The sequence below is a fragment of the Macaca fascicularis genome, chromosome 14 (genome assembly GCF_037993035.2).
Source record: "Macaca fascicularis isolate 582-1 chromosome 14, T2T-MFA8v1.1".
Classification (NCBI taxonomy): domain Eukaryota; kingdom Metazoa; phylum Chordata; class Mammalia; order Primates; family Cercopithecidae; genus Macaca; species Macaca fascicularis.
The window spans coordinates 75302147-75328996 of record NC_088388.1 but is presented as its reverse complement, the minus strand read 5'-3'; the positions used below and the strand labels follow the sequence as shown (position 1 = coordinate 75328996).

At 43.0% G+C, this 26850-nt stretch overlaps 1 protein-coding gene and 2 long non-coding RNA genes across 52 annotated transcripts in view; 2 read left to right on the top strand and 1 right to left on the bottom strand.

Moving 5' to 3' along the window:
• EMSY (EMSY transcriptional repressor, BRCA2 interacting) overlaps positions 1–4044 on the bottom strand; it is a 104191-nt gene extending 100147 nt beyond the window's left edge. For all 50 annotated transcript variants that reach the window (XR_012423535.1, XR_012423537.1, XR_012423543.1 and 47 more), the window contains exons 1-2: positions 3934–4044; positions 2159–2267 (exon numbers count right to left, since the gene is read on the bottom strand). Coding sequence is in view for 40 of the 50 variants with exons in the window: in XM_045371261.3 (XP_045227196.1) it covers positions 2159–2228 (70 nt within the window). In the remaining 10 variants the exon portion in view is untranslated. The remainder of the gene's footprint in view (positions 1–2158; positions 2268–3933) is intronic.
• A 337-nt stretch (positions 4045–4381) lies between these two features.
• Positions 4382–26850, top strand: LOC141408491 (uncharacterized). The gene is made up of 5 exons (XR_012423544.1): positions 4382–4781; positions 22220–22528; positions 23013–23187; positions 25016–25110; positions 25918–26850. It is a non-coding gene; the product is annotated as an uncharacterized lncRNA (long non-coding RNA).
• On the top strand, positions 5244–7485 carry LOC141408492 (uncharacterized). The gene is made up of 2 exons (XR_012423545.1): positions 5244–5379; positions 7360–7485. It is a non-coding gene; the product is annotated as an uncharacterized lncRNA (long non-coding RNA).

The window sequence follows — 26850 nt, the reverse complement described above, 5'->3', positions numbered from 1 at the left end:
TATTAAAATGATTTATAACTATTTTTTAAAGGATACAGCTAATTTTTAAAAACCGTATGTACCTTTTCTAAACTTTGGACCTAGAGTTAGCATTTGCAGACGATTAAAAGGTTTCATTGTTATGATAATAAGCCAACGGGTGGGGAGGAAGTCTTTGGCTAATCACTATCAAAGCTCACCCCCCAAAGTGAGGGGTCAGTGAAGATTATATTACCATACAAGATGACTGTTTTCTTTTGTATAGAAGCAGTTCTGCAGCAACATTACCCACACAGCTCTGACTAAAATTAGGAATAAATTTAGACTTAAAGGTTACCATATTTAAACATAACCTCTCAATTCAAACGCCCCCAAACCCAGAAACCCCAATCTAATCTACTGTCTTTGTGATATGTTCTGCAATTTCAGCTATTAAATAAATATGAATCCAACTTTATAATCAGCAACTAACAAGTTATATTAATTGTATGTAAGTGTGTAGAAAACTATCTTCAGATTAGCACTAAAAGTTTGGATATAAGGTTAAAAAAAAAAAAGATTGACATCCCCACACCCTCTCCAAAAACAACTCTTAGACTTGCTTTAAAAGATGCTGTTGGCCGGGCGCGGTGGCTCAAGCCTGTAATCCCAGCACTTTGGGAGGCCGAGACTGGTGGATCACGAGGTCAGGAGATCAAGACTATCCTGGCTAACACGGTGAAACCCCGTCTCTACTAAAAAATACAAAAAATTAGCCGAGCGAGGTGGCAGGAGCCTGTAGTCCCAGCTACTCGGGAGGCTGAGGCAGGAGAATGGCGTAAACCCGGGAGGCGGAGCTTGCAGTGAGCTGAGATCCGGCCACTGCACTTCAGCCTGGACTACAAAGCGAGACTCCGTCTCAAAAAAAAAAAAAAAAAAAAAAAAAAAGACGCTGTTAAAAAGTGATTTGAAATCCTCACAGTGGCCTTGGGTGGAATAAAAGGACAGACAGGGCCAGAGCCGCTATGATTCTATCTGATTTACAAAGAAAAATTCCCAACAAAGATTTACTATGATGGGCCCTTTTTGTATACTGTTAACACACGTAACAAACTAATGAGGCAGACAGTGTTATCCTTTTTTTTTTTTTAAACAAAAATATCAACAAATTTAGGAAGAATAAATAACTTGTCCTTGGTCACATGGGTCATTCGTAATAATACCAAGACCCTAGGTCTGTCTAAATTCAAGACCTATACTTTTCCTTTAAAATCACAGCTATCTAAATAATGCATATCCACTGCCAAAACATTTAATCTCTTTTTCAAATTATTTTTTCAATTATTTCATTTATTGTGCTAGCCAGAAACTACAGTGGTAAATAAGACAAGGTCCTCACAGTCTAAGGCAGCATTTCTCAACCAAAGATCCTCATTTGAACCACAGAACACAAAATGATTTGAGTAATAACTCTTTTTCTCAATTTTCCCAAGGAAAGCAATAATTAATAGCATTCTAGATGCACAGGACGAAGTTAGTTCTTTACATACAATGGATACCTTAGCATTAGGGCTTAATTCTTTCCCTCAATACTGGTTAAGAAAGGCTGCTGTAGGTGAAAAGAAGCACTAAATAATAAATTACAAGCATAAAATGTTTTATTATTGATAGTAAAACATAATTTGAAAAAGTGAGCATAGCTTACATCAATTTAGAATTCAGAAATAGTATATAATTGACACATACAATCATGAAGGTTAAGAGTATGTTAAAGTGAGACTGAAAGCATATTCCCTGGTTCAAATACTGACTGGATGTCTATCACCATCACCTTGGCTTCTAAGCTTCATCTGTAAAATGGAGACAAAACAAACAAACAAAAAACACCTACCTTTCAGGCTTTCAAACGACCAAGTTAATTCTTAAAATATTTAAATTAGATGTTGTATAAAAAAGACTCAGAATAGCCAAGTAGCCCTCAATAAATCTTAGCTACTAGTATTATTACAATTCACACACCTACTATTTACAAAGCACTATGTTAGGCACTGAGGGAAACAACAATGAGTAAGATGGGAACTGTATCTCCAAAGAATTTCTGATGTAGCGTGAGATATGACATCCATGCCAACAGCCATGACCCAGGCAGAAAGGGAAAAGTATCATAGAGAGGTAAAAAAACAAACAATGAACGTCATACCCAATTTTCGAAGAATCCTTTTGCATTCATCCCTGCTGAGATCCAAAAGGGTTGGCCACACAACAGGCATTGCTGCTTCTGTTTGGTAGCCCCAAAGAGCTTGTCCTCCCTACCAGAACAAAATTTTAAAAAGTCAAATTACCAAAGTACCAAAGTACATTCAAGGGGCCACTCACCTGGAGATCCAGCCACAGGCTAAGAAGTAAACCAAACAGACATTAATATTTTACAATGCTTTCTCACCACCACACTTTCCAACTTCTGACAAATCAAGAATTAAACCATTTGAACTATCACAGTGGAACGAACACAGGATTTAGAGCCAGACACCTCTAGGTTTCTAGTCCCAACTTTTCAACTTACTGGTTGAGCCTAAGCTTTACACATCTATAAAACAGAGGTAATACCACCCAGTTTGTTATGCGTATTAAAGAACACTATATGTAAAGTTCTTTCATAGTGGCTGGCATTTAATTTAATAAATAGGTGGTACTACCAACCTTGGGCAAGTTGACTCCTGTCAGCTTCCTCACTTATGAATTACATGAGATAAAATTTGTGAAGCTCCTAGCAAGTTAAAGAAACGTACTAAATAACTCTCTCCTCAAGTCTTAACAATGGAATATGAATCTTGATCCTGTAGTTATTGAAAACCATTTACCAAAAGTTTAGCTGCCAGGAACTTACTTAGAACTGGGAATTTTCTAGTGTAAAACACAAAACTACACGGCCCTGGGGACTCGCGCAATACCTGCTTAGCACAGAGTACAGCCGCTGTAAAGTATTTGTTAAATGGGTAAGTGAATGGTTGACGCGACTGAGTAAAACGAATGAATGAATGAATGAATGAATGAGCCCACTGTCTAGCCTAGAAGTTAGACACAGAACCGAAATAACTGCTATATCCCGTCCCAGTCGCTGGGGCTGCTAACTCCAACTCTGTGTCCCGAGGTGAGCCCCCCTCCCCCTACTTCCCATAGTCCTCTCAGCTCAGAACCAACCCAAGGCAAGGAGAACTGGACTGCGCGCCCCAGCCGGCAGTATGACATAAAGAAAAGGGGTGGGGAGGAGGAAGAAGGGGCAGAGCCAAAGGAATCCGCTCCCTCCACAAGCCAGTCCCCGCCTCCCGACAGGATCTTGGAGGCGGTCGGAGGCTGCTAGAACCGAGCACCACGTCACGGCATCCCGGCGCGTCCCAGCCAGGGGACCCCACAGCGGGGACGCAACGCATCGGAAACCCGGGCAGTAGTTGCCGAAGCCCGCTCGGGGAATCGGGATCTTGTAGGATCCTTCCCCACTCAAGTGTCAAGGAGGCAAGCCCGCCCCGCCCCCTCTCCAAACACGCACTCCCTCGCAGCACCACAACAAGAGCAGCCAGCCCAGGCTCCTCACCCGGGCCTCTCGGCGCCGGTTCCAATGTCAAGCCCACGACCCAAGCCCCTCGGGGCCAGTAGCTGTTGTCAGGGGTCCCGGCTGGCACCCACGCCTCACTCCCTCCCCAGCGGAGAGGACAACGGAGAGAGAGTAAGCCAGCGGACAGCCAGCCAGACGACCTGGACTCACCGGGAGTCTCCCAGAGCTAGACCCCCGGAGTCCCAGCACCAGGCCTGCCAGAGTCCCCCTGAGTCCACCTCGGGGAGCCCCACGATCCCGTTAGGAAACAACGGAGGATGGGGCTGGGAGCCCCAAGCCGGGCTCCGAATGCTTGGCCCGGCGCTCCTCTACCCTGGCTGGTCTGCCAGCTCTTTCCAGGACCCTGCCAGAGAGTCACCCACCTGCCCGGCCTTTCGGGGCTCATCTAAAAGGCTCCTCCGCCAAGACTAGGGGACACCAGGAATTGGGTTTGTTTGCGGTGCCTCTGAAGGGGCAAGATGGCGACAGATAACAGGGCGCAGGCGCAGCCGCGCGCGGCCAGTCGGGAGGTGTAGTTCGCCTTTCCCGCCTTTCGGAGGACAAACACCAAAAGCCTTCCATTCATCTTGTCCTTTTTTTCCTCCGCGTTATGAAAGAAAAGGACAGACATCGCGGAGGGTGCTGGGAGTTGTGGTCGGAATACAAACTCCAACCTCTTTCGCTTCGGGTTTGCTGTCGTACGCGCAAGGAAGGCCGGGATTGTAGTTCTCTTGGCTTCTGCTACATACCCTCCTGTCTCTGGCTTCGCGCGCCTCTCCTGGGCTGCCTTCTCCCAGCCAATCGGCTGCCCTCTCTGCTACGTGTGGCGTCACACGTAGCGGCCAAGATGGCGCTAGCAGGTGTAGCAGGGGTTTTGCTGCGACCTTTACTGTAGCGAGGTTAGGGATGATGGGAGAGCAGCTTTGTTCCTGAAGTGCCGTCGAGAATTAGGATCGAGTTTCTTCGATAGTGAGGGCAATTATTAGCGGCCTCTAGCCCCCCAGACGGCATCTTGAGGAGAGAGAATCCACGCTACGAGAACTAACATAGTGGACATCGCAGTTGTCCGTAGCCGATTTGCGGGTTACGGAGTTGCAAGTAGAGAAGAGGAAATCCGAACGTTCTCGAGTTCGGTTTCCTCCACGTATGAAATGGGAATGGTAGTGATATCCCGTGCTATCTCTGTCAAGGGCAAGAAGGAGAAGGAATTTATTTGAGGCCCTACGACGTGGTAGGTTCACCCTCTACCTTTGTTCTTATTTTATTTGTGGAAAAGGTCTTGTTCCTATTTTACAGGTGAGAAAGGGGGCCCAACATAGAGTTATTTGCGGCCATAAAACCGAAGCCAGTTGCCTGATAGTGAAGATTCAATGAAATCTTGTGATTGACTTCCCTCTTTAAATTTTTTACTTTGGGTAACATCGGATCCGGTAGAAACTCTTCAGAAAGAGTTTTTAATATGCATTCTACAATTCCAGACATAGTTTCCTTCTTGAAAAATTGGGTTAATACTACCCCATAGGGATCTTGTGAAGCACCACATAAACGTTGTAAGTTGTGAACCACTATACAAACGTATGAGACTCTTCATGTTCTTGAGTGGAACTGTAGGTTAGGAAGAGAAGGTAAATAACAGCATTTAAGTTTTCTACTACTATTTGCCCATTAGCTAAAAATACTCTCCGAAGTCTAGGAAAATCACTGTTGTTGAAACCCAACCTACACCTTCAGAAAATCGTAAAGTGGAACATATTAATCACCAGGCCCTTCCTCCACTGTCTCCCTGACCTTCCTATGCATCCAGCTGCTTAAGAACTCTTGGAAAGATAGTAAGTGAAATCTTCATAGAGGATTTTTGCACTTTCATTTGAGCCTCGCAACATTTCAGTGCGACATGTACGATTAAGGTGTTTCATACTATGAATGAGAAAAACAGATGTTCCAAGAACTCCCTGGATTTCACAGAGCTAGGAATTGGAAGGGAGCTAGGCTTTGTAATACCAGGTCTTCTGACCTCCAGGTGTCCTTTCCTCTACAATGAATGTCTACTCCTCTACAGTGGAGTAGAAATTGAAAGACAAGGGGCTTAAAAAACTGACCCTGACTTTAAGAAGTAGCATATGAGTGATGAATTGTTATAGTCAATCCTTGTGCTTACTAAGTGCCACATACTGGTCTAAGCATTTTACATATTAATTCAGTCCTTAGAACAACTTTACAAGGTGGAAACTTTTATTATCTCTAATTACAAAGGAGGCAACTAAGGCCTAGGAAAGAAGTAAAATAGCTTACCTAAAGTCACACATAAGTAAATGGTGGCTCACACCTGTAATCCCAGCACTTTGGGAGGCCGAGGCGAGTGGATTACTTGAGGTCAGGAGTTCAAGATCAGCCTGGCCAACATGGTGAAAGCCCACCTCTACTAAAAATACAAAAATTAGCTGGGCATGGTGGCATGTGCCTGTAATCCTAGCTACTCGGGAGACTGAGACAGGAGAATTGTTTGAACCAGGGAGGTGGAGGTTGCAGTGAGCCAAGATCACTCTACTGCATTCCAGCCTGGGCAACAGAGCAAGACTCTGTCTTAAAAAAGAAAAAAAAAGGTAAAGCTGGGATTTAAACTTGATTAGGTTGGCTCTAGAGCCTATGCTCTAGACCAGTGGTTCTAAACTTTAATGTTCAAAAGGAACCACTTGAGGATCTTGTTAAAATGCAAATGTTGGTAGTATAGATAATAGGTAAGGCCTGGATCCTATAGTCCTAACAGGCCCCCAGGTGATGTTGATGGGGCTGGTCATTACATACTACAGTTCACATCTTCCCTTTTCTCCTAACCATATTTGTTTTGCAGCCAGAAACTACCTTTCCCGTGCTGTCTGTGACTGCTTTCTAGTCCCAAATGTTCCCAACATGCTCTTCCCTAAGGATTAGACTCGAACTTTTTCCTCAAGCTTATCCCGCCCCTGTCTTTCCCTCTAGGATAAGACAGACATCCCTGCTCCCCCACTGCTTACTGTACACCTTGTTACAGAGCTCAGAACACTGAATTATGGCCATTTATTTGAAAATCTTCCTGGCTGGGAGCAGTGGCTCATGCCTGTATTCCCAGTAGTTTGGGAGGCCGAGGTGGGTGGATCACTTGAGGTCAGGAGTTCAAGACCAGCTTGGCCAACATGGAGAAATCCCATCTATACTAAAAATAGAAAAAGTAGCCAGGCATGGTGGCATGCATCTGTAGTCCTAGCTACTCGGGAGGCTGAGGCAGGAAAATCACTTGAACCTAGGAGGTGGAGGTTGCAGTGAGCCAAGATTGTGCCACTGCACTCTAGCCTGGGTGACAGAGCAAGACCCTGTCTCAAAAAAAAAAAAGAAAAAGAAAATCTTCCTGACTGGACAACGAGCTCTTTGAGGAGAGGGACCAATCAGATCTGTGTACTATAGAGTCTAGCATATAATAAGAATAATAGCTAATATTTATATAGAGCCTTCTGTATTCCAGATCATGTTATACACATTAACTTGTTTAATCCCTGATAAAACCTTACAGATACAGTTTTATCCCCATTTTATGAATGAAGAAACTAAGGCATAGAGAGGTTAAATAGCTGGCCCAAGGTAACAAGCTTGTAAGTAACAGAGCCATGATTTTAAATAAAAGGCACTTTCACTCCAGGAAATGTGTGGTAAATAAAATGAGAGCCACTCTACACTCAACCAAAGAAGAAAAACTAAGACTTACTATCCTATTAGACATGAGTATAACTACCTGTAGTCTGGCAAAATACATAGAAATCTGTTCCCCTGGCCAGGTGCAGTGCTTCACGCCTGTAATCCCAACACTTTGGGAGGCTGAGGCGGGCGGATCACCTGAGATCGAGAGTTCGAGACCAGCCTGACCAACATGGAGAAACCCCATCTCTACTAAAAGTGCAAAATTAGCTGGGTGTGGTGGCAACATGCCTGTAATCCCAGCTACTTGGGAGGCTGAGGCAGGAGAATAGCTTGAACCCAGGAGGTGGAGGTTGTGGTGAGCTGAGATCGTGCCATTGCACAACCTGGGCAACAAGAGCAAAACTCCATCTCAAAAAAATAAATAAAAATTTAAAAAAAAAATAATCTGTTCCCCTTTGCTGGATTTACTTTCTTTCCTTTCTATCCTGGACCCCATTTTTATTTATTTCAAATTCAGTCTCAATCAGTACTTTCAAGTTTATTCAACCATCTCTGTCCTTCCGTCGACCCTGAAATAGTTCTCAACCTGTGATCAGTTTCCTATCTTCCCCCAAGTTTGATATAGCTGTTGGTCAACTCTTAGTGCATAAGAAGTATTATCCCAAACTTTAGTGACTTAAAACAAGAATAATTTTTTAAAGTTTTATACGTTTTTGCCGTTTGTATTGAAATCAAGAGTGGCTTAGCTGGGTGGTTCTGGCGTGGGTCTTCCAAGCAGTTGCAGCTATCTGACGGCTGACTGGGGCTGGAGGATCAGCTTCCAAGGTACCTCACATTGGTTGGAAAGTTAGCAAGGAAAGAGGCCTCAGTTTCTCACTATAGACCTCCCTATAAGGCTGCTTGAGCATCTTTGGGATATAATAACTGGCTTGCCCCAGAGCAAGTGATCCAAAAGAGTGTTACGGAAGCTGTAATGTTGCAATATGTATGCAGAGAGATTTAGATATAAAATCAGATTTTATATATTTGTATAAATGTGTATGAAACTCACATACTATGAAGGTGAATTTGTACAGCAGTAAAGCTAGAACAACTGGTGGGAATAAGTTGAAGTAATACTATGTAGCATTTATTACAGACTCATTATGAGAAGAACACCTTGCTTATCTTATTTAAACCTTATAACATTCCTATGACTTAGTAATCATTGTTCCATTTTACAGTTGAGGAAACCAAGCCCTAGAGAAAAATCATTTGTCCAAATACAAATATCACCAGAAGACTGTTCCCCCGAACACACAGGTGTTAAGGAGGTCTGGTTATCTATGATTCCATAACCATTGCTGTGGCCTAAATTATCTGTTTTGCTCATGAATCTCCAATTTGGGTGGGACTTAGTGGGGACAGTTAATCTCTGTTCCTCTTGACATCAGCAAGGGAAATTTGAAGACTGAGGTCTGGGATCATATGAGGGCTCATTCATTCATAAGACCAGCAGTTGACATTGGCTGTTGTCTGGAATCAGTCACAGGCCCACCCAGGTTCAAGGAAAGGGGAAATAGATTTTATCTCTTGATAGAAGCATAGTAGCATCCTGGAACACCTATTACCATGCTCATTTTTAGAAATATCAACTGCCATAGTCTATCTTCTGTCCACAACAGTTCATATCCCTCCCACTTGCAAATGCACTCATTCCTACCACCCAAAGTCTTTCCATTTTGACAACATGCTTAGGCTTGAGATCCAGGATCTTGTCACCTAAATCAAGTCCAGATATGGGTTAGGTTTCTTAGGTGCAGTTGCTTTCAATGTAAAGACTCAGGAACTAAAGAGACAAGTTATCTTTTCCCCATGCATCCAACATACAATGGTGGGACAGGTATGGAAAAACCACTGTAGACCTTAATCAGAAAGGGGGAATAAAGGAGGCATGCCAGGACCACTGGTTCATAACAGTTCTGATGCTAGTTCCTTGATCAGGAATGATCTCTAGGAATGATTCTCCACAGCTCTTGACTCTACCCTCAAGCCTCTAGGTTCTGCTCTCAGAGGCGTTCTTTATTTTCCATAGAATATAGCCAGTGTTTGAGACCAAGTAATTATTTATTTATTGAGACAGAGTCTCACTCTGTTGCCCAGGCTGGAGTGCAGTGGCACGATCTCGGCTCACTGCAACCTCCGCCTTCCGGGTTCAAGCGATTCTGCTGCCTCAGCCTCCCGAGTACTTGGGACTACAGGTGTGCACCACCATGCTCGGCTAATTGTTGTATTTTTAGTAGAGATGGGGTTTCACCATGTTGGCCAGGCTGATCTCCAACTCCTGACCTCGTGATCTTCCCACCTCAGCCTCCCAAAGTGCTGGGAGTACAGGCATGAGTCACCACGCCTGGCCATGTCATTATATCTTTTTTAGATGGATGAATATTAATTTATTTATTTATTTATTTATTTTTATTTTCTTTGAGATAGCGTCTCGTTCTTGTCACCCAGGCTGGAGTGCAATGGCATGATCTCAGCTCACTGCAACCTCCGCCTCGCAGGTTTGAACAATTACCCTGCCTCAGCCTCCCGAGTAGCTGGGATTACAGGCTCGTGCCCCCGCATCCGGTTAATTTTTGTATTTTTACTAGAGATGGGGTTTCACCATGTCGGCCAGGCTGGTCTTGAACTCCTGACCTCAGGTGATCCACTGCCTTTGCCTCCCAAAGTACTGGGATTACAGGCGTGAGCCACTGTGCCCAGCCGTGTCATGATACCTTTTTTAGATGAATGAATATTCAAGTTAAAAAAACAAAATGATACATGTGCATAGAAGGAACTAAAGGGGAAAAAGATCAATCTGAAAACGAACTATATAGAACAGCATACCAGCTTCATACTAACATGGTAAAAGCAGAGGCTTTGGGTAACCAAAAAGTATGTTAAGCATGAGAATAATTCTAAAGGCTAGCTATATATTTTCTTCCTTCTAAAAATAATTTCAGTTAAAGAATTTACATATAAAGTTCATTTATCATCACCCACTGTGGGTGAAGCTCTGTCAGGCTCTGGAGAAACAAATTACTAAACATGATCCACTACCCTTCACATACTCATAATCTAGTGGGGGAGACAGACACATACACAGATAATTGCCATATAATATGGTGTTCATGGTATTAGCAAGTTGTTTTTATTTTTTTAAATTTTTATTATTAATTTTTTTTTGTTTCGCTCTTGTTACCCAGGCTGGAGTAAAATGGCGCAATCTCAGATCACTGCAACCTCCGCCTCCTGGGTTCAAGCAATTCTCCTTCCTCAGCCTCCTGAGTAGCTGGGATTAGAGGCACGTGCCACCACGCCCAGCAAATTTTTGTATTTTTAGTAGAGATGGGGTTTCACCATGTTGGCCAGGCTGGTCTTCAACTCCTGACCTCAGGTGATCCACCCGCCTCCGCCTCCCAAAGTGCTGAGATTACAGGCGTGAGCCACTGCACCCAGCCAGTATTAGCAAGTTGTAGAAAAGAGTTCCTGTAATCCCAGCACTTTGGGAGGCGGAGGCAGGTGGATCACAAGGTCAGTAGATTGAAACCATCCTGGCTAACACGGTGAAACCCCATCTCTACTAAAAATACAAAAAATTAGCCAGGCGTGGTGGTGGGCACCGGTAGTCCCAGCTACTCAGGAGGCTGAGGCAGGAGAATGGCATGAACCCAGGAGGCAGACCTTGCAGTGACTGGAGACCTTGCCACTGCACTCCAGCCTGGGCGACAGAGTGAGACTCTGTCTCAAAACAAAGAAAAAGAAAAGAGTTGAGGAGCCGTTAATTCTTCCTAGGAGCTAGTAAGGAAAAGTCACCAAGAAGACAACATTCAAGTAGGGCCTTAAAAGATAGAAGTTCAACAAACAAAGGAGGAAAGGCTATTCAAATCCAAGAAAGAAATAGCAATGGCCAACTTACAGGCATAAACATAAGAATTTTGAGAAATGCATACATTTCAGTTTAGCTAGGTGGGGATTTGGGGGTGGCCTCATTACCACTGGTTGGAGGTAAAAGTCCCAACTCTCCACTTGGCCTTGTCTGACCATTCCACCTGAGAAGGGAAGGGCACCTCTTTGCCACTAGGTACAGGTGAAATTCCGTGTTTTACATGTGGTGGGCTGACAAGGGTGAGAGGCAAGTATTAGAAGAGGGCCTTGTTACTGTCCATTGAGGATAAAAGTCTAAGCTTCCCCCTCTGTCTTCTCTGACATGAACCCAGAAATGGAGAAAGGCAGTTGGGTGGTCTCATTAGAACCTGGCCTTTGCTGGTGGGGTGGGGGTTGGGTTGTAGTTTTTTTCCGGTGGTACTTATCTGGAGTAGAGATGTTATCATCTAAAAATGTTCTGTCTTGCAAAGCTGCTCCTTTCCCAGTCCTTTGACTAGACAGAGCAGGCTTTTCCAAGGGCTTTAAAAAAAAAAGAAAAAATGCTCTGCCCATCAGCATTTCTGGGTTGCCAGCTTTTCCAGTACCCAATCTGGGATATGTAAGAGAAAACCCAGGGAACTTACTACTGAGTATTCCTTGGGTCCCAGGTCCTTAGGTGGTCTGCCTTCTAGTCACCTTTCAGATTCTTCTTATGTTTGTTTTATGTATAATGTTTTACATATAGTGTCCAGGGTTTTTAGCTGTACCTAAATGAAGGAATAGGGAAAAGTAAATATACTCTATCTTTCTGTAAGTGGTGGTCTGAGGTCAATTGATTTGTTACAAAGCTGCCAGGGCAATGCTCTGTGAAAGCCACCATTAAAAGAATGCAACAGTGGGCAACAGACTGGGAGAAAAATACTTGCAGAACGCTTATCAAACATAAGACTTGTATCTAAGTAAGAAAACAACCCCATTTAAAAATAGGCAAAAGACACTTCACCGAAGAGAATATATAGATGGCAAATAAGCACAAGAAAACATGCTGAACATGATTAGCCATTAGAGAAATGCAAAGTAAAATCACAATGTCAGAGCTGGGTGCAGAGGCTGTCTCCAGGTGCTGAGACAGGAGAATCACTTAAGCCAAGGATTTCAAGGCTGTAGTGTGCCATGCTTGTGCCTATGAATAGCCACTGCACTCCACCCTGGGCAATATGGTGAGACCCCGCCTCTTAAATTGAATAAAATCATAATACAATACCACTACCCACCTAACAGAATGGCTGAAATAAAATACACTGACAACACCAACTCCTGGTGAGGATGCAGAGCAACTGGAACTCTCATACATGACTGATAGGAATGCAAAATAGTATGGCCGCTCTAGAAAGTAGTTTGGCATTTTCTTATAAACTTTCAAACAGTTACCATATGACTCAGCAATAATATTCATACACATTTTGCCTAGAGAAATGAAAAAGTTCACATAAAAACATACATGAGTGTTTAGAACAGCTCTGTTCATGTTCACCAAAAACTAGAAATAACCAGATGTCTTTCAGTGGGTAAACAAGCAAACTGTGGTACATTTATGCAATGGAATACCACTGAGCAATAAAAAAAAAAAGAGGTAAGAAACACACAAGAAATTGGGTGAATCTCAAAGGCATTATTCTGAGTAAAAGAAGCCAATATCCAAAGATTACATATATATGATTCCATTTATATGACATTCTCCAAAAGGTACAAATATTGCAACAGCACACAGATAAATGACTGCCAAGGGTTTGGAGTTGGGGGAGGGTGATGGAACTGTTCTGTATTTTGATTGTAGTGGTAGTTATAAAAACTTCGTTAAAATTTATAGAACTGCCAGGCACAGCACTTTGGGATGCTGAGGTGGGTGGATCACAAAGTCAGGAGTTCGAGACCAGCCTGTCCAACATAGTGAAACCCCATCTCTACTAAAAATACAAAAAAGTAGCCAGGCATGGTGGCAGGCACCTGTAATCCCAGCAACTCTGGAGGCTGAGGCAGGAGAATCGCTTGAACCCAGGAGGTAGAGGTTGCAGTGAGCTGAGATCATGCCATTGCACTCCAGCCCAGGCAATAGTGCGAGACTCCATCTCAAAAAAAAAAAAAAAAAAATTATAGAACTATGTTCCCCAAAAAAGTGTTTTTCTTACTGCATTTTAATTAAATTTTAACATATGTTAATTTAACATAACAGTGGCTCACGCGTGTAATCCCAGCACTTTGGGAGGCCAAGGCGGGCGGATCACGAGGTCAGGAGATCGAGACCATCCTGGCTAACATGGTGAAACCCCGTCTCTACTGAAAATACAAAAAATGAGCCGAGTGTGGTGGCAGGTGCCTGTAGTCCCAGCTACTCAGGAGGCTGAGGCAGGAGAATGGCGTGACCCTGGGAGGCAGAGCTTGCAGTGAGCCGACATCGCGCCACTGCACTCCAGCCTGGGCAACAGAGCAAGACTCTGTCTCAAAAAAAAAGAAAAAAATTCTATACCATAAAAAGTATGTGATGCTGTATGTAATATTTTAGAATTTATTTACTATTTTTATTTATATTGCTAAGAGTCATCCATATTATCACATGTTGCTGTGGTTCATTTATTCTAACCGTTGTTTTTCCATTGTGTGAATTTATCCATTTTTTCAGCCATTCTCCCATTGATGAACATTTTGTTGTTTTTGTTCATGTGAACAGTTTGCTCTGAATATTCTTGTTCATGCCTCCTATTGAAATTATGCATTTCTCTAAGTCATTTGAACCCAAGAGTGAAATTGTTGGGTCAACTTTTCTCCTAAAGTTAAATATTCATGTGTTCAATTTTACGAGAAAATGCCAGGCCATTTTCAAATGTTAGACATAATATTTGACACTGTGAGAATGAGAAGAAGAGTGTAATAGTGGAAGTATGGCGATCAATATTTGGGATGCTCCCACTGCACTATGCCCTTTATCCAAGAGACTTTGCCCAAATTCCCTCTTTTTTAGAAGCCTCCCCTCCTCCCACACCAGCCACAGTGAGTTTTCCTCCTGTAGGTTCCCAAGGCACCTGTTTCATGCAACACTTTAGGTAACTATCAGACTGTATTGAGATAATAATTACTTCTAGCAGGTAGGGAGCTTCTAGAAGGCATAGGCCAAGAGTCTTTGTATTCTCCATGCCTAGGACCTACACGGACACAATAAATATTTCAGTAAATGAACGTTCTTCCTCAAGTCTATACCCCTACTTTCCCAGTATCAGATAATGAATGAAATTTATTCTTTCTTTAATAATATAGAATATAATTGCTTGTTTCCATGGTAGTTGCCAATGCCAAAGCTCCTTGAAGGAAGGAACTATACCCCTTTTTTATTATATCCAGCCTTTAATATAGTGCTTGGCAAATTGTAGATGCTTGAAAAGTGTATTGAATATATTTAATAAATTGAACCTTGCAGCATTTTAAGAGTGTTTATTCACAGCCTGGGCAACATAGTAAGACTCCATCTCCACAAAAACATTTTTAAAAATTACCCAGGTGTGTGGCATGTACCTGTAGTGCTAGCTACTTGGGACTGAGGCAGAAGGATTGCTTCAGCCCAGAAATTTGAGGTTACAGTGAGCCATGATCATGCCAATGCACTCCAGCCTAGGCAACAAAGTGAGACCCTGTCTAAAAAAAAAAAAAAAAATGTTTATTCTGAATGTCAGTTACCATGATCTAATGCTGGAGATAAAATGTAGAAGATTTAGCTACTAATAAATATGCCCTGATGACCATAGAACGTATTCATGCATATGGCTTAAAAAACAAAAATAAAATAATTCTTGGATATCAAAGGGTGAGATTTCATTTATATTATATAAAGTTCAAAAGCAGTTGAAAATAATCTATAGTGATAGAGGTCTGAATAGTAAATACCTTTGGGGAGTTACCACTAGAGCATGTGGGAGCCCACTAGGATGCTATCAATGTTCTACATTTTGATCTGGGTAGGGGCTATATGTATAGATATTGCATATGTAAAAGTTTATTAGACTATACAAAAATGATTTATGTGCTTTATATGGATTGTATCTCAATAAAAGTAAAAAGCACTATAATGGTGGATTCATGGCATTATACATTTGTCATAACCCATAGAATGGACGACACGCAGAGTGAACCCTGGTGTAAATGATGGACTTTCAGTGAGTGATGATATGTCAGTGTAAGTTTATTGATTGTAGCAAACATACCACTTTGGTGCAGGATGTTGATAGTGAGGCAGGTTGTGCATGTATGGAGATGGGATGTATACAGCCTCTTCAATTTTGCTGTGAACTTAAAATTTCTCTAAAAAATAAAGTTGATTAATTTTTTAAAAATTAAAACAGGGCAGGCATGGTGGCTCATGCCTGTAATCTCAGCAGTTTGGGAGGCTGAGGCAGGAGGATCACCCGAGCCCAGGAATCTGAGACCAGCCTGGGCAACATGACAAAACCCTGTCTCTACAAAAAAAAAAAAAAAAAAAAAAAAAAAATCCATGTTTGTTGGCATGCACTCATGGTCCCAGCTACTTAGGAAGCTAAGGCAGAAGGATCACTTGAGCCCAGGAGGTGGAGGCTGAAATGAGACATCCGTGTTTATGCCACTGCACTCCAGCCTCAAAAAAAAAAAGAGAGAGAGAGAAAAGAAAACAAAAAGCCCATCTATACCAATAAGGCTTTGTTTTTCTTTTGGTGACAAACGATGAATGAATGAATGAAAGGGTTTAAGAAACAATGGATTAGCTGGACATGGTGATGTGCACCTCTAGTCCTAGCTACTCAGGAGGCTACAGCAGGAGGATGGCTTGAGCCCAGGAATTTGAGCTTACAGTGAGCTATGTTGTGTTTAGATGATAGAGTGAGACCCTGTCTCTTAAAAAAAAGGAAAGAAAATGTTTGTTGTTCACTAACTGAAAAGTTCTGGGATAGTTTTGGCTTCAGGCATTACTGAATCTAGGGATTCAAACAGAGCTAGTCTTAGTATCTCCTCACCTCTGAGCTCTGCCTTCTGTGTTCGCTGCATAATCAGGTTCCATCTGTTGGTTCCCAGCAGCCCCAGTTTTACATCATGCACCCTGCTTACAGCCTTAGCAGAAAAGAGCACCTACCATCTCATGAACAGTCTTACCAAAATCTCCTTGCTCTGTTGCTATGGGCTCCATCTGGGTCACATGCCCATCCCTGAAATGTAGACAGGGGCATGTAATGCCCTGATCTGCCAGATCTGAACCACATGTTACTCTGGGGAGAGAGGAAGCGATGTGGGTAAAGTCATTTATTCCCAAAGGACATGGAGTGAGTGTGAAGGTGGGCTTGGTTTCCCTTAGGAAAACTGGGGTACTGCTGTCAGAGGAAGGTGAAAGAATGCTGCAGAGCAAAATCACAGTCGCTCACTGAAATACACCATGGAAATGTATAATAAGAGTCGCTCAAATGTTCATACCCTTCTATGGGGCTCAGAACACACTACCCCAAAATATGGCATTTTGGCATATTGAATATTTAAGCTGAAGGAGCTTGAGAAAATGACTGATGCAGGAAGATCTCTCTGACCTCCTCCCACCCTTCTCCCTGAAGCAGGTCATAGGACCCTCTTAGCACTTGTGAGAGGTGCTATCCCTAACATCCTTTTCTCCAAGATGGAGGGACACCAAGAAGAATCTGAACAAACAGGCCTTGCTAAGTTTCCCCTAGTTTATTAACCTTAGTTTATATCCCTTTCGTCCTATCATACTTTTCCAGTACTTTCTACTCTTCATCAAACCTAGCATGAAAATGCTTAGGTTTAACTATTTATTTGGGTCTTTATTTCCTTATGATGGTTCCTTTATCATGTAAAACTTACATTAAGTAGATTTGGATGCTTTTCTTTTGTTAATCTGTTTTTTGTTACCAGGACTTCAGAGCTTAGAAGGGTAGAAGGAAAAGATATTGTCCTCTGCTGTACCTTTGCTATAGGATTCCTATTGGTGGGAATAATCCAAAAGATGGAAAGAGTTATATTTACAGGGATTTGAATTTCAATGCTATCAAAAACTTGAAGACAACCTAATTATCTTGCAATAGAAGAGTATTTACCTATCCCAAGCATCTACTCAGTATGGAGTCATTTTCAATTAACATTACAAATAATTGACATCAAGGAAAATGCTTATGATATGCATATGCATGTGAAAAGCATATGAGGGCCGTGCGCGGTGGCTCAAGCCTGTAATCCCAGCACTTTGGGAGGCCGAGACGGGTGGATCATGAGGTCAGGAGATCGAGACCATCCTGGCTAACACAGTGAAACCCCGTCTCTACTAAAAAATATTTTAAAAACTAGCCGGGCGAGGTGGCGGGCGCCTGTAGTCCCAGCTACTCGGGAGGCTGAGGCAGGAGAATGGCTGAGGCAGGAGAATGGCGGGAACCCGGGAGGCGGAGCTTGCAGTGAGCTGAGATCCGGCCACTGCACTCTAGCCTGGGCAGCTCCAGAGCAAGACTCTGTCTCAGGAAAAAAAAAAAAAAAAAAAAGAAAAGCATATGAAAAGCATATGGATATGAATATAAAAACAAAATGGAAGAGGCCGGTGTAGTGACTCACACCTGTAATTCCAGCACTTTGGGAGGCCGAGGCAGGTGGATCATGAGGTCAGGAGTTCGAGACCAGCCTGACCAACATGGTGAAACCCCATCTCTACTAAAAATACAAAAATTAGCTGGGTGTGGTGGCGTGTACCTGTAATCTCAGCTACTCAGGAGGCTGAGGCAGGAGAATCGCTTGAACCAGGGAGGCAGAGGTTACAGTGAGCTGAGATTGTGCCACTGCACTCCAGCCTTCGTGACAGAGCGAGACTGTCTCAAAAAAAAAAAAAAAAAAAGGAAGAAAATACGTCCAAACATTAGCATATTAGGGTAGTGGAGCTATGGATTATTCTTTTTTCTTTTCTCTATTTCCAAGTTTCCTTTTAGGTATTTATATTATCATTATAATGTCATAATGTATTTTGTGAAACTCTATCTTATTAAGAATATTTCATTCTCCTAAATATGGAGTAGAGCCAAAATAAAGAAACCGTGACATCAGCCAACTAATGATTCTGGCTAAGGATATAGAACCTCAGAGTTAGAAGAAACCTCAGAGATATTCCACTTTAACTGCCTCATCTTACATAAGAGACGTCTGAGACCTGGAAAGGTGAGGTAATTTGTTCTAAGTCATGCAGGAACCAGGAAGCAGGTCTCCTAATTTTCAGGCTAGTATTTCTTCCACTGATTGAGCCAGTCAATTAAGTTTTAGAACTTTTTGAGATTGCTTTCCTGAAAATGCATCCTCAAGTTCAAGTTGATATCCATTCTTTCATTACTAATTCAGATTAAACCAGCTATTATTGCTTTTGTTGGGAAAGTGATGTTTTAGAAATAGTATTTAAAACTAATATCATGGCCTTTTAGGTCCTTCTCCTTCACATCCTTGCACATGTTTCTTTATAAGCAATTTACTGAATAAATGCAGAGGAAGCCCAGATCTGACTAAATTAAGTGGACCAATGTAAAGTCTCTTCACTTTTGGGGGTATCAGTTTCCTCATTTATTCAAAGAATGAGCACCAGGCCCCATTCCATGCTAGGCCCTGGAGACATGAAGATGAATAAGGAACAACCTTTAGGCCAGGCAAGGTGGCTCACACCTGTAATCCCAACACTTTGGCTGGCTGAGACAGGAGGGTTGCTTGAGCTCAAGAGTTCCAAGACCAGCCTGGGCAATATAGTGAGACCCTGTCTCTACAAAAAAATAAAAAATCGAGGCCAGGCACAGTGGCTCACGCCTGTAATCCCAGCACTTTGCGAGGCCCAGGCAGGTGGATCACCTGAAGTCAGGAATTTGAGACCAGCCTGGCCAACATGGTGAAACCCCATCTCTACTAATAATAATAAAAAAAAAATAGCTGGGCATGGGGACACATGCCTGTAGTCCCAGCTACTTGGGAGGCTGAGGCAAGAGAATCACTGGAACCTGGGAGGTGGAGGTTGCGGTGAGCTGAGATCACACCACTCACTGCACTCCAGCCTGGGCAACAAAGCAAGACGGTCTCAAAATACACACACTCACACACACATATATATATATATATAAAGTATCTAGGCATGGTGGCACACACCTGTAGTCCTAGCTACTCAGGAGGCAGAGGCAGGAGGATCACTTGAGCCTGGAAGGTCAAGGCTGCAGTGAGCTGTGATTGTACCACTGCACTCCAGCCTGGGTGCCAGAGCAAGACCCTGTGTATAAAAAATACTAAAAAGATACAACCTTTATTCTCCTGGGGCTCATAGTTGAGTGGGGAAAATGGGATGGGAAGATAGACATGCAGATAGCTGTATACATTATAGAAGAAGGTAATAACACAGGATATTCCTAAAGGTGCTGTGCTATGAGACTAGGGGAATAAAAAGAAGGATTCTTTCTATCACAAAAGGCTTCATAGCAGAGGTGGTGGCATTTGAGCTAGACCTCATAAAGTGAACAGCATTTTACTAGGCAGAGTAGTGAGGAGAGAGTATCAAATATAGCAAGGCAGAGGAAATAGGAAAAACAAAGGCATGAAGACATAAAAAAAAAAGTACACATAGAATGGGGATCTCGAAAAGCAAGATAAAGGATGTTAGACTCTTAGTGGTCCTCAACTGGGAGTACTTGTCAGAATAACTTGCAGAGCTCTATTAAATTTTAGAAGATTGTGATGTACATCCTTGAATAAAAACCTTACATGGCCACTGAAATCTTATCTATGCCCTAGAACTTTTTGGATCTATGTTTACCATAGTACCACCACACTTAGTACCACAAGTTATTACCATTTAATCCATGTTGGAACCCAAGTGGCAAAAACAATGCCTGTACTCTGGATGGTGAATTGACACTGATGAATGGCTTGATCATCAGAAAACCAAAGGGGATTGCAAACGAAAATAGAAATAAAGACATAGTCTCACACACTGAGTTTTCCCCAGTTCATTTTTTGGGGAAAAAAAAAAAAAAGCCCTGTTTTTAAAGGTTCACCCAAGTGCTAAGATGCCTCAGGTGAGGAGTTGATGATAATCAGTAATTATCCAAGGTGAAATTCAAGATATTTTATAAAGATGGAAATAATAACCCTGTCAGAAATGGAAATCAGCTATCATGGGGTATGGGGCTATAAATCCAAATATAATATCCAACTTGTCTTCACCTCAGAGAGTTTCCAGCTGTTGATGACGTTCTGCTGTGATTTGCCAGAGATGAAGTGCATTTTTAATAAAACTCTGCTCCAGCCAGCTAAATGAAAGGCTTGGAGCCATACTCTCTTTCAAGAAGTGTTGAGCACTTGTGAAGTCTGCAGAGAAATGGTAGAAGGTGTCCACTTTCTTGTCAGTTCCAATTAAGATCTTTTCTTTGCAACCCCAGAGTTGAGCATTATTTTCTAAGCGAGCTAATGGAAGATCAAGTCAGGTCTTTCTCGGGTTGAAAGGACACTTGTTGAGATGCTATGGGCTTTAAACTTACCGCTCCAAGTCCAGTAGTTCAAATTCAAGCCTTGCTGAAGGCAGAGGTAATAAAGGAACACACGCTTATGGAGAGCCCAGGGAGTATATATGTGTCAAGAAATAATTATGGGAAGGAAATGGTCCAAATAATGCTTGAATATGTGCATAAACACGCACACACACACACACACCCCTTGTGCTGAAACATACAAGGCAACCAGTAGTAATGGCAGTTATCTCACCAGATCATAATTAGATTGGAGACTCCTTGGGAGCAAGGACTGAGGCTTTTTGAGCTCTGAATTCCCCAGCAGTGTTGAATTGATGATTGGCCTGTTGAATTTGAGAAGACAGTGGTATGGGCATGTGGCAGTGTCTTCCCACAGTCCCACTAGACTGCCTACAATGCTTCAAATAAGCCTTGCCACCTTCACACCCTGCCCTGTGGCTGTACCCCTCTGATTACTCCTCTGCCAAGCACCTTCTTGCACCTCTGTGGCTTTCAAAGTCTGTCAAATTTCTTCTTGTTCTTCATAATCCATCTCACTGTCTTTTGAAAATAATTCTTCAAGCACAAGGGGGAGCAGAAAATGTTCTTGGAAGTCAGAGAAATCTAGATTTGAATCCCAATTCTACCTCTTTCAAGTTCTTAAACAAATTACATTACCTCTTTGTGCCTCAGTTTCTTCCAGGTGGGTTATGGGGAAAATTTATTTATTTATTTATGAGATGGGGTTTTGCTGTATTGCCTAGGCTGGTCTCAAACGCCTGAGCTCAAGCAATCCACCCACCTCGGCCTCCCAAAGTGCTGGGATTACAGGTGTGAGTCACTGCACCTGGCCAGTTTTAGGGAAGATTTAATGTGATAAAATATGTAAACTACCTAGCTCAGTGACTGGCACAGGATAGATTATCAGTGCATGATTGTTAGGCTTATTCACCTTCCTCTGTGAAATCTCAGTGCTTAATAACTGTTAGTTTCCCCTGCCTATACATCCTTTAACATCTCTCTTAGGTTTCTTCCCCTACTCTACCACCCCTGTATTAGCTGTTGCCCCCTCCTTTTTTCCATAATCCCTTGTTTATGCCTCTTTTCTAGCACTATATGCTGACTTGTGCTGTAACTCATTGTGTTACCCTCCTGGGTAGCTGAAAACACCTCAAGGCACTATCTCCAGCAACTAGCAGAGGGACTAGTTTAGGACAGACATTCCATAAATGGTTTTCTAATTGAAATATAACATTTAATCCAGCTTTCCAGAAGATAAAGTGAGCATGTAACATGTCTTCTCCCAGCAAGTGCTGAATGGTCTAAGTAGCAAAGAGAAAGTTTCCCTGCAATTAAGTGTTTCAGAGTTGATTGCTGTCTATCCAGCCCAAGTAAGCAGAGCCTCAATTTCCAGATGTTTTTGTTTCTCCCACTTCCAGCCTAGCCAGGCCAGAGGAGCATTCCCATAAGGGTAACCCAATATGTGCTTTTTGATGATCTGATTAGAGTGTGAAATACTTTCTTTGGAGTAAATGCACAAGAGTGAGGTTTTTCTCTGTTTTTGTAACAGACTAAAGGTGACGGAGTGGGAAAAATTGAAGCCAGAGGAAAATCTATCATACCCCAAGAGATGAAGAGCACATAAAGCCAACACAACAGATATTGTCCTGGGTCAAAACTTCAAAGTCTGGGCCACAAATGACTATACACCTTTGAAGTGACCATAGGAAAAGAAACAGAAGCAAAAGCAAAAGTTTCCTAGAAGCTGTTCTTTGCAGTGATACCTGTACCACTAAAGAACCTAAAGCAACCTGAACATCAATCAACTGAACAAATATTTTCTGAACTACTAAATGCAGGGCACTGGAGTTACAGATATGTTGGTGAAGCTAGACTTCTGACCTTAGTCCATTGTTCTAGCTATTCGATTACCTTCTTTTTTGTTTTCTTTCTTTCTTCTTTTCCTTTCCTTTTCTTTCTTTCTTTCCTTTTCTCTCCTTTGTTTCTTTCTTTTTCTTTTCTTTCTTTCTTTCCTTCCTTCCTTCGTTTTCTTTCTTCCTTTCTTTCTTTCCCTCCTTCCTTCCCTTCCTCCCTCCCTCTCTCCCTCCCTCCCTCCCTCCCTCCCTTCTGTCCTTCCTTCCTTCCTTCCTTCCTTCCTTCCTTCCTTCCTTCCTTCCTTTTCTTTCTTTCTTTCTTTCTTGACAGGGTCTTGCTGTGTCACCTAGGCTAGAGTGCAGTGGCAACATCTCAGCTCACTACAGCCTTCACCTCCTAGGCCAAGCGATCCTCCCACCTTAGCCTCCCCAGTAGCAGGATTACAGGTGCACACCACCATGACTGGCTAATTTTTGTATTTTTTGTAGAGGCAGGATTTCATCATGTTGCCCAGGCTGGTCTTGAACTTCTGTACTCAAGTGATCTGCCCACCTCAACCTCCCAAAGTGTTGGGATTACAGGTGTGGGCCACCACATCCAGGCTTCAATTACTTGTTTCACTCAGTGTTCATCTAAGGAAACAGAACTACTATGAAGTAATGCGTAAGGAATTTGTTATACGAATTAAAACTAATACAGTTGTGGGTGCAGCTGGGAAAGTGCCACTCTGAACTTGGAGGGAGGCAGGGATCGATGGAGTCACTGAAGAAGTCAATCCTAGCAGCCAAACACACTCAAAGGTTGTAAAGGGGCTGCAGAGGAGGAGCTGATGGAGACATCTACAGAAGGCTGTGGGTCCACTGCAAATGTCTGGTGCTAGGTTTGGAGCTACGATTGGTCAACAGGGTCAGCAGTCAGGAAAAGCTGGATATGGAGTGGAGGAGAGTGAACTTGCTCGTGCCTCCTCGCCTCTTGTTGTAATGAATCCCCATGATCTTCAGAGAGCAGTGGCTGCTGATTCACTTTTGCCTCCCAGATCTCGAGCAACCATCACTGTTTTGTTTTGTTTTGTTTTGTTTTTTTAGACGGAGTCTTGCTCTGTCGCCCAGGCTGGAGTGCAATGGCATGATCTTGACTCACTGCAACCTCCACCTCCCGGGTTCAAGCAATTATTCTGCCTCAGCCTCCCAAGTAGCTGGGATTACAGGCACCCATCACCATGCCCAGCTACTTTTTGTATTTTTTTTTTTTTTTTTTTTTTGAGATGGAGTCTCGCTCCATCACCCAGGCTGGAGTGCAGTGGTGCGATCTCGGCTCACTGCAAGCTCCGCCTCCCAGGTTCACGCCATTCTCCTGTCTCAGCCTCCCGAGTAGCTGGGACTACAGGCGCCCGCCACCACACCCTGCTAGTTTTTTTTTTTTTTTTGTATTTTAGTAGAGATGGGGTTTCACCATGTTAGCCAGGATGGTCTCGATCTCCTGACCTCATGATCCGCCCGTCTCGGCCTCCCAAAGTGCTGGGATTACAGGCGTGAGCCACCGCGCCCAGCTACTTTTTGTATTTTTAATAGAGATGGGGTTTCACCATGTTGGCTAGGCTGGTCTTGAACTCCTGACCTTGTGATCCGCCCACCTCAGCCTCCTGAAGTGCTGGGATTATAGGAGTGAGTCACCACGCCCAGCTGCAACTATCACTCTTAACCGACTTTAACCTAGAACCATACAGTTGCATTTTAACCAATCTGACACATATAAATTTTCTCCATAACCATAAAGTGATTTCTGTCTTCTCCCAGTTTCCTACAGTGGGAAAAAATTGGACTTATAAGTCTAACAGTGCTAGGCTCTAATTCTGGGCCTGCACTTCTGTAGCTGTCTGACCTCAGGGAAATGACCATTTCTGTGCCTTAATGAATCTGGAGCCCTTCCTCTGTGCTATCATAGTACCCATGTGCTGCTTTCTGTTGTGTATATATTTCATTTTATTCTCATTATCTATTTATGTGTCCATTTCCTCCATTAGACCTTAAGCTCAAGCACATGGGTCATATCTGATTCCTCTCTATATTTATGATGCCTGACAGTGTCTGGCACAGAGTAGATGCCCAGTATATGTTTGCTGAGAAAATTAGTCCTTGAAACAGAGAAACTCATCAAACTATCAAGCTGGTAGCAGAACCCAGTACTAACATATTAAGGCAGTGAGACCCACCTCTGTGTCTGTCACACTCTCAGCACCCTGAAAAATCAGGCCCCAGACACCCTCACCTCATCCACAGCTTATATCTTAAACCATTCACCGCATTTCACTTTCAAACCTGTTTTAATTATCCTGATTCCTGAATCCTGAGCTTGACCTCTGTTTATGACCTGCTGTCACCTCTTAGACCTTCCAATGTTCAGGCTTCTGGCTATCTTATTTGAATTTTCATTTTTCCCATCTGATTAAATACTTTCACTTTCTTGGCATATTTCTCACCCCAAACCCTAGGTTCTCAGGTCGGAGACTATGAAAGTCCCTGCCCTCAGGGAGTACTCAGACTGGTGAACAACAGACAAGGTGACCAGCAATTCCAGGATGGTATGGTAAGAGATCTGGATGAAATAAGTTTAGGGTACTATGGAAGCATAGAAAGAATGAAGAGCACCTAAACTTAGAAAGAGAAGGGTAGTTGTCAAAAGAAAGTGTGGATTGATCTGAGTAATGAGAAACTGCATAGGAGATTCCCAGGCAGAGAAAGGGAGAATATGCATTGCAGACAGAGACCAGCAATGCAGAGGTATGAAGACAGGAGAGATCAGGATGTGGCACCACAGGTGGGTTGGTGTGGCGAGAAGAGTGTGAACGTGCAGTTGAGAAGTGGAGGGAGATGAATAAATGACAGGCGACGGATGGCTTGAGTTCTAAGCTAATGAACTTAGACCTGACCCCGTAGGACAGAGATGGTAAATTATCAGGATTTGGCCCAGAGATCCTCCTTTGTTCGCCCCACATACTTTTTTTACATTTGCTTTCCCAGTATTTTAAAACTGGAAAATTTTACATAAAATTCTGGGTTTCCAGCTTCTGTGGAAAAATCAGGTGATCCGGCCACACTAGGCTGTCATTCGTTGTTTGTCCTTCTTAGGTGCTATATGTGTTTTGTAACTCGCTAGTCTGTACCACACCTCTTTGTCCTCATACTCCTGCACTTTTGTTTTTCTTTAGGGGGAGAAATATTTCTCACTACCAGTATCTCTGTGAAAAGTAAGGAGTTGAAGGTTAGAGTCAGGCATTTCAGAAAATGGGGAACAGCATGTTTCTTTGTAGAAATAAAGAAACAAAGTATATCCATTAAAACACTGCAACCTTCTCTTAAACCACTTCTTTTCACTTGTTTATGTTACCTACAGGATTTGCTGTATAAAGATTGATGACTTCACCAGGCCACCTTACTTCCATAAAAGCTTGTGATGCTCACAGACCGTCAAGCAGGAATGTGCTGGGTATTCTAGTCTTAAAGAAGGTGTAGGAGACATGTACATGTCTGGCCAGAGATTGTCAAAGACTCTCAGAGTCTTTGGCCAACACTGACTCTGAGAGCCTCAAATAAGTGATGAATCAAGTAGAAAGAAATTGGGAGGACACAAGAAAGAGCTCGCCGGGGGCCACAGGCAGCTAATGCAGCCAGTGACAGAATAGAGGAAATGCAGCATAACCCCCAACTCCAGGATCTAGGGCCTAAAGGCCAGAGCCACTCCCTGTAATCATGCAGAACTCGCCCACCTTCTCTGTAAGAGGGTTGCTGGGTCCTTCAGACTCGCCCCTGCTTTCGCCTGCCCCACCCTCACATCCTGGGACTGCACCGCACTTCCACTAATCCGAACCCTCCTGCCCTCCCAGAGTCTTGAACCGCTGCTTCTGAGCTCCATGTAGCTGGTGAAAGGAGGCTGCCTTGGGCTTTTTGGGGGCCTCCTGTCTTCAGTGATGATTCTCTGCAGCTCAGCTCCTCTCCCCATGTAACTGATCCCAGTCCTCTGGTTCTGTCAGCGCCTCTGCTGTGTACACTATGACATGTGTGAGTTCCCAGCTGGGTGGGAACCCTGAGTGAGGTGTGAGTTTCCTCCCAAGCCACTGAAGTTGGCTTTCTGCAGTAAGCCAGACACTTGGGCTCTGCTGGTCTTAGAAACAGTGTTTTCACTACATGGTCAGGGAGAAGGGATCCCCTAAGTCTTCAAATTGATCTCTCTGCTCCCCCATCTTTTCCCACCTCAATTCTGCTTGTACCCATGGAATTACTATACATTAAAACATAATGCTAAATATGTCATGTTTCTAATCAAAAA